Source organism: Amphiprion ocellaris, chromosome 11, assembly GCF_022539595.1.
Source record: "Amphiprion ocellaris isolate individual 3 ecotype Okinawa chromosome 11, ASM2253959v1, whole genome shotgun sequence".
NCBI classification, from domain to species: domain Eukaryota; kingdom Metazoa; phylum Chordata; class Actinopteri; family Pomacentridae; genus Amphiprion; species Amphiprion ocellaris.
This window is the reverse complement of record NC_072776.1, coordinates 8,846,356-8,853,668: the sequence shown is the minus strand read 5'-3', so window position 1 is coordinate 8,853,668 and position 7,313 is coordinate 8,846,356. Positions and strand designations below refer to the sequence as shown.

The 7,313-nt window shown below is 38.6% G+C and overlaps 2 protein-coding genes across 4 annotated transcripts in view; both read right to left on the bottom strand.

The window, feature by feature from the left end:
- atf2 (activating transcription factor 2) overlaps window positions 1–3,846 on the bottom strand; it is a 19,024-nt gene extending 15,178 nt beyond the window's left edge. Inside the window, exons 1-6 of one of the 2 annotated variants that reach the window (XM_023284296.3) lie at window positions 3,776–3,846; window positions 3,021–3,093; window positions 1,832–1,928; window positions 1,641–1,759; window positions 1,429–1,554; window positions 953–1,131 (exon numbers count right to left, since the gene is read on the bottom strand). In XM_023284296.3, the coding sequence (XP_023140064.2) occupies window positions 953–1,131; window positions 1,429–1,554; window positions 1,641–1,759; window positions 1,832–1,928; window positions 3,021–3,068 (569 nt within the window). In that variant the 5' untranslated portion in view covers window positions 3,069–3,093; window positions 3,776–3,846. Of the gene's footprint in view, window positions 1–952; window positions 1,132–1,428; window positions 1,555–1,640; window positions 1,760–1,831; window positions 1,929–3,020; window positions 3,094–3,702; window positions 3,725–3,775 lie in introns of those variants that run through there. The other variant, XM_023284297.3, reaches the window with a different exon arrangement.
- Window positions 3,847–4,823: 977 nt separating this feature from the next.
- Window positions 4,824–7,313, bottom strand: atp5mc3a (ATP synthase membrane subunit c locus 3a). Of its 2 annotated transcripts, none has more exons than XM_023284292.3 (5): window positions 7,264–7,313; window positions 6,968–7,063; window positions 6,092–6,166; window positions 5,498–5,688; window positions 4,824–5,402 (listed from the first exon to the last, which is right to left on the bottom strand). In XM_023284292.3, exons 2-5 carry the CDS (start codon window positions 7,004–7,006, stop codon window positions 5,288–5,290), a joined length of 420 nt encoding a protein of 139 aa, XP_023140060.1. In that variant the 5' UTR covers window positions 7,007–7,063; window positions 7,264–7,313; the 3' UTR covers window positions 4,824–5,287. The 2 variants fall into 2 exon arrangements, with proteins under 2 accessions (XP_023140060.1, XP_023140061.1); XM_023284293.3 differs by having other exon boundaries at window positions 7,176–7,299.

Genomic DNA, 7,313 nt, shown 5'->3' with positions numbered 1-7,313 from the left:
ACAAGGCTGACCACTACTAAATTAGGATAATGTCAATAGCAGGCAACAACTGATGAAAATTAAACTATAAGACAAACCCAACTAAAAAAAACGACAACTTAAAAATAAGCCTGTTGCACAACAGAAGGATTATTAAAATGAACACTTCATTGTCACATTAAACTGAATGACATCAGTATTGCCCACATATTTACAACAGGTTTCCAAGTGGTGTTATGGTCAGGGAAACATCTGGGGTTTTCACTATATCATCAGTCTTCTCAAGCATCCATTCAAATATTAAATATTTGCAAAACTTCTCTTATGCACAGAATCCAACAGGTCTTCAAATTGTTGTCAGATTCAAGTAGAGCTGTTGGAAAAAGTCATTTTGAATTATCGTATTTCTAGCATAGTATAGTATTCCCTATAACTTCTGATAAAAATTCACTCATCCAGTGTATGGTACGGAGCTTAATACAACATGCTGGCTGCTTGTGCTCATCTATACTACGACTCACAATGTTTTTCAGTAAGTTTCTCTAAGGAAAAAAAGGGCATTGGCAGGAGGTTTTGATGTTGCACTTCTGTGAAATCCTGAAATCATCAAACAATTAGCAGAAGGTATTAGAGCAAAAGAAAGTTTTTAAGTAAGAACAGTGACTGCCATGATTTTGTGAAAACTCCATTCATTTCATTCACCACTCAGAATTAAATCAACTAACATTAACTGACATTCGATATTTATATTTGAGCGACACTGATTTTGTCTTTGACAATGGAACTTGTGCGGTCTACAGCAGAAAAAAAAAAGTTCCTGCAGAGCACAAATAAATCAGAAAGAAACAAGCACATGCCTTATGAAATATGAGCCGACCAAGACAAAACTGCACAAAAAATGATTTTGGAAAAAAAAAAAGGATGACTTAATAAAACTAGGATTTTTAAAAAATGGACACATTGAGTTACTTACACTATAGGCCTATTAGTAGATGGGACTTGGGTAATAACAGAGCTAGATGTTGGCGATGGGAGAGCTTGCTGTATTACAACATTAGCCTCTGAGGTTGCTAGAAGTACATTGGGAACTTGGAGGGATGCAGGATGGACTATAGTGGATGTTGGCAGTGAGGCTGGCTGCAAAGATAAGTCCTGGAAACATCATACAAGACCTTAGCTGTAATAAGTGTTTAACAAAGACCAGATTACTTGATTATTGCTATTTAATTCTATCCAGAAAATTAGGAATAGGAGTATATATGCGAAATATAATAATCAAAGTAGATTAAAATGACTAAAAACTCCAAATAATTCAAAGATGACTATTCATACCAGTGGATCTTCAAATTCTAGAGCACATTACTGACCACAGAAACAGGAGAACAATCGTCTTCACAGCCTTGTAATCGTTCAGTGATTAGCAAAGGCAGCTTTTTAAAAAATGTTTACCTTGTCATCATTTGTAGTAGACTCGGGGTGAGGCAGAGGACTATCTCGATGTGCCTCTATAGTTGTGGGCTCCTCAATTTTGTTGCGTATGATTGGTGTCGCAAGAGGTGACAAATCCAGGGGTAACTATCGAACGGCAAGAAACAGATCAGCAAAGAACCGAACATAAACATGTCAGATGATCTACTGATGGGTTTAACGGTGACAACAACCTTTTTAATGTCATCTTCAGTCGCTTTTTTGAAGTCATGGTCGAACGGACTCGCAAGTTCATTGAAGAGCCCGACCTCCTCGCAGTTCTTCAAAAAGCGGGTGGGTGTGGGGGTTTGGTCTGAGACGGAGGAAAAAGTCAGTACAGTGAACATCAATCACATCTACACATCCAAACCTGAGCAACACTCACCAGCAATGATAACACTGTCATTCCTTGCTGGGCCAAACTTCAACGTCATCTCATGTTTGTGTTTGTGGACGGCCAAGTGGTCTTCATTTGTGAATCTCTATGTAAGACCAAACACATAATACATGAATGAGATATGATCTAGAGGGATGGAATCTAAAAAAAAATCATTATTTTTAAAGTATTTAATAAGGTACAGCAACTAGACTTCTACTTATTCCATTCAAATTCTATTCAAATATCTTTAGTCACTGACTCAACTCTGCTAAAGACATGTTGCCTGTTGAAATGGTACTTCCTGAACCTTATTAAAAACTTTAACAGCGCAAAGTGTTTCTTAAACTGTGTCTACCACAGACGTTTTAGTAAGAGTAGACTAAATCACAGAAACAACTATAATGACACATAACTCAGCAAAACCACAAACAATAGACTTAATAACTGTGAAGGTGAGTAAACATCAGTATAAATGAGTTTCACCAAAGACTAAACACTGAACTTCTTGAAGGTAAGATTTAACTGTTGTATGACAATTCATTTGCTAAATTTGCATTTACCTGGAAACTAAGTGTACACAAAGAAGACTAAAACTAATGACAAAATGGTCTTGTCCTCAACATTTTGGGGATCTGAATAACAGTCTCTATATTGTAAGTTAAGTCATATACAGTGAGTTTTTAGACTAATACTTTTTTGAACTGAGAGCATGTAACTTTTATGTGTTTTAGCTCATAAAAACAAACCAAAAAAATGTATTAAATATACAAGAATTGTTGTACAAAATCTACACCATTTGAGGACCACAATGTAGGGGGAACCCTACCATGAACAAAAATGTCAACATGATTAAAATATTACAACAAAAAATACAACAAGTGAATTTGTCGATCTTGGCAGAACCTCAGCATGACCAACTTGGCATAGTAAGACATTATCTTAGGGCCCTATTATTAATACATCTTGTTGTGCTGTCTTCTATACTTGTTATAAAACTAACTGTAACACCAAACCATATATTTAAATTTTTATTCAGCTCATATGGAGCATTTTTCAGGTTCTCTACAAAATCGAATGCGTGCATTGAAGTTAATAGATCACGTAGTATTTTTTTGGTCAATCAAGTTCTATCTATAGGCACAAAAATAAAACGTTTTATAACAAAATTACATATATGATAACAGAGAGGACTTACCTGTCCACATCCAGGAGCAGTACATTGGAAAGGTTTATCATCACTCATATTAAGGAATTCCTGTTACCTCACCCTGAAATAAAACAAAGTTAAATATCAGAAGTATAAATGTGCATCACTGTGTGTGTCAGGGTTGTTTATACAACTGACTGCTGGTCCATCAAGGTGCACAGTAACCGTTATGACTATAGCAAAAAATTTATTTCAGCACATGTAAGAGGCTGATAATAATGTCGAAGTAGCAGCTGGTTGGAGTAGCACAATAAAAGTGAACGTCCTGAGAAAAGACAGCCGGAAATTTAGACAAAGCCTATCGATGCAGGGCGGCTGCTGTGGTTGTTTACACCTCAGTGTCATCACACAAGACGGTCCTCGGTTCATTTATTTTGGTGGAAACACGCGACTGAGCCGGACATCCACAGCCATTCTCTGCTAGCTCTTTTAGCTCCCAGCTTCTGAGCTGTAAATACAACTACTGCTTCACGAAAAGGCTTCAAAAACAAACACCTACGACGTTACTACACAGAGTTAACGATCATCTGTTTCCAGTCGCTTCCATGGAATAGCCTGAGCCCTGCGTTAACATACAACCGTCGCCATATTAGCACCTAAATATCACTGTAAACAGAGGACATGTCAACGTTTATTTCGAGGCCGCTTCTTTGTAACGGACCACCATTACCTAATGGTCCCAGAAATTATGTCGTTTACCACAGGTTTGTAGCCATTCGCTTTCAGTTTATGCGGTCACTTACCCCTCAGCCACAACCCTTGATGTCCAAAATCCCACGGCTGAACCAAAGTATCGCGAGAAAAGCATAGGCCACTTCCGTAAACGTCACACTCAGGCAGCACCATCGGTAGAGTGAATGACGGAGCCAGCCAGATCCTTGTTTTTTAAAAATCATTTCCCCTCAAAAATTAGTTTTAGAACCTTTATGTGCGGATAGATTTATACTATACCTGTTTTAATGGATATAAAAATACACATCTTTCTACATTATATAGGTTTCTGCTCTGCTTGTTTAAAAAAAAATCACTTGTAAATACTTCCACTTACTGAAAGTCTCCTTTACTGAAATGTGTTTCAAGTGTATATTCAGGAGGTAAAAACAAGACCTTGTGTAAGTTGCAAATTATGGTCACACTGCACCTTAAATCTTTTGAATAATTTAAATATCTGTATTTCATTTGAATACTGCTTTAGCTGTCTAACATTTTAATATTAGCTTCCCTTATTAGTTATAGAACAATATAATCCATTTTGTTTTTATCTTCTGTATTTGTACCCGGAATTTCTATTTGAATATTAAAAATTTACCAGTAATACATTTGCGTTAATATTCTACCCAGTGTCTTCAACTAACTCAGCTATAAAAGGTTACTTTTACCTAGCAATCAGTCTTTCATCACCAAGTTTAGGGATGCAACACCCTACTGATATCTTTCAAGGATTTTCAGGGAAGTAAACCATCCACTCATAAAAGTTCAAGTGCCTATCAGCAGTTCTCTAAACTTAAGGTAGTATAATTGAATGTTAATTTTTTTTTCCTGCCAAGCCAAAGTCTAAAAATATGCAATTAGACAAAAAGATGATCCTCACTGCAACTACTGGACCTCATTGTTTAACAAGTGTCTAAAGTAATTATTACAAGTGAAACTTTTTGAATTAATTTGCTGCTTCAGCTTCAACCTAGCTCAGCTAACAAAGGCAGCTTGGATCACAAATATCCAGTGAGTAGATTTTTCAGCTTTTGAAAGCTTGTAGGGACTTTCGCAATGCAACAAAGTCAAAACCCATCATTTAGCTTAATTAAATCATCTATATTTATTCAGTGGCATTTACAAAAGCAAGCACTCACTTGCTGCCTAATTACAGTACTATTTAATCGCCGCTGAACCAAAAACCCATTGAGGTGGACCCTATAAAGCTTGTATGTTATGCTCTGAAAAAAAACAAGGCTGAGTCATGTCACGTCTAAGCAGCAGTTTCACAGAAAAGATGACATTCATGAAAGCCAACTGCTTCCTGTTGTGTTAGCATGACATTCCAGACATAAAAGTTGCTGCCATTGGTAAATAGTCAAATACATGTATTTTAATTACGTAATTTCTTACATTTGTACAATACATGTTTTGCTTATTTCGACAGTGTCTGAAAGACTTGAAAATGTACATGTCCATGACACCAACACGGAACAATTTTGGTAGCCACAATAAAATATGTAGTCACATCTGTAATGAAAGAGTTGTTTGACAGCAGAGTTTTACATAGCAAACAGGATAAGGAAAGCAACCATCAAACAGAACAGTCCCATGGCTTCAGACAGGGCAAATCCCAGGATGGCATATGAGAACAGCTGCTGCTTCAGAGATGGGTTCCTGCAAACAAGAAGAAGCTGTCAGTGCATCTAGAGAATGCAAAAAAAAATCTATCAATTATGTAAAATTATGTATGTTGAAAGACAAAAACAAACCTAGCATAGCCGATGATGAGACTTCCGAACACTGTGCCAATTCCAGCACCGGATCCAGCTACTCCGACTGTGGCGGCTCCAGCGCCGATGAACTTGGCGGCGGTGTCGATGTCCCTGCTGACAGCACTGGTCTGGATGCCTCTCAGTGTGACCTGGCTGAGGGGGCTCTGTGGCATAAGAGCAACACTGCTCTGTAGCAAGAAAAGACAAAGAGAGGTAAATGTCCACCTCTAAAAAAAAATGTAACATCCAAAGACGCCGTCAGCTGACATCCAAAATAGTGAGGCAAAAACCAGTATGAGTGACAGTTTGGCTTTTCATGGCAATCCCACCGTATTCAAATGATGTATCTGAAAAGCGAATAAACTGATAAGGAGTTAAAATCTTTAAAATCTAAATACTTTAGATCCAAGTCCTTATGGTTGTGGATTACCAAGCGCTAACAGAAAATGGAATGTTAGCGTCAAAACATTTGTGACAGTGTTGACTTTCAACAACTTGTAAAGATAACTGCACAAATCATTTGGTCCAAATTAGCTTAAAAGAAAAAAAATGCTGCAGTCCTTGTAGAGAGGTTGCAGGTTGTCTTCTTACCTCTGTTTTGACATCAGGCCTGGACAGCACAGAGGCAGACAGGGGTCTGTAAAGAGCCCGGGAACCAGCACGGACCTGTAGCAGCACAGACACCATAGGAGGACAAATTTAATCACGACATGCTTAAGACATAAAACACACTGTATTATTAGTAACTATTCCCAGTCTGCAGGCACACACATTAGTAGAAGGCACCTTGGTCAATCACAGTCATTCACTGTAGTGTACACTGTGGCATTAAGTAAAGACTGCAAGTACAGTTTGTGCTGTCAAAGACACCTGTGGTTAGTTTGAAGTTTGTGCTAACCTTCAGTGTCGACAAACTACTATAAAACACGCATTTCCAGGCTTACTATCATAGTCCTACTGTAGTGTAAGCTGGTTAGCCTGTTGGAGCCTCTAAAACCAATAATATGACCTTGGGAAATAAGTAGCACCCCAGGCTACATGGATTTAGAAGGTAACAATGCATAAATGTCCAAAATGATCATTTGTGTATCACTTGCACATGCCGGAGTGTGAGTTTGGTCTGCACTGGGCGCTAAATTCGGCTAACAGAGGGTGTAGATGACCTTAGCTAAAGGCCACCATTGAAAATGTCCGCTGTAAGCTAAAGCAATGCCCCAGCTGCATATATTTGACGCTACCTAGCATGCAGCTTCTCTGTAAACATAAAGGATACACAGCCTCCACATGAGATGTCTGACATTCAGTATTTTACCATTAGCTGGCTAACCTGCCGGCCTACTCCGCAGATACCCTTGTCAATCGGCTGCAGTCAAGTTCAACCAGAGGCCCACCGGAGATATTTGTGATATTTCAAGAAGCAAGAGTCAAACTCATAGGTAAGAAACACACTGAAGAATACAAACTCACCAGAGCCGGCGTGGAGACGAACTTTGCACAGGCGTACATTTTCTATTTTAGGTAGTTTTAACCGGTCGGTCAAATCTGGTTGAAGCCCGGGTCTCTCTGAGGAGGGAAGACCGGAGAGAAGTAAGGTCAAACGGGTGTAAAAATTCTCCACAGACGAAATAAAGACATTCATATGTGCATTCACATCCATTCTGCATGCTGTCCTCACTTGTGCGCTGCAATGTGAAGCTGGGAGAGAGGATGAAAAGGGATTTAGAAAGATTCGCTTCTCATTCAAACTACCATTACACACTTACCGACTGCAGAGGTCGAACCACAGTGGAAGAGTGCGCCTGCGCGGTGTGAC

Excerpts from the sequence above, each read along its gene's own strand:
- atp5mc3a (XM_023284292.3), bottom strand. The coding sequence starts at position 7,006 with ATGTACGCCTGTGCAAAGTTCGTCTCCACGCCGGCTCTG. Across the intron at positions 5,689-6,091 it reads GGCCTGATGTCAAAACAGAG|AGCAGTGTTGCTCTTATGCC; the intron begins GTAAGAAGACAA and ends TTCTTGCTACAG. Across the intron at positions 5,403-5,497 it reads CTCATCATCGGCTATGCTAG|GAACCCATCTCTGAAGCAGC; the intron begins GTTTGTTTTTGT and ends TCTTGTTTGCAG.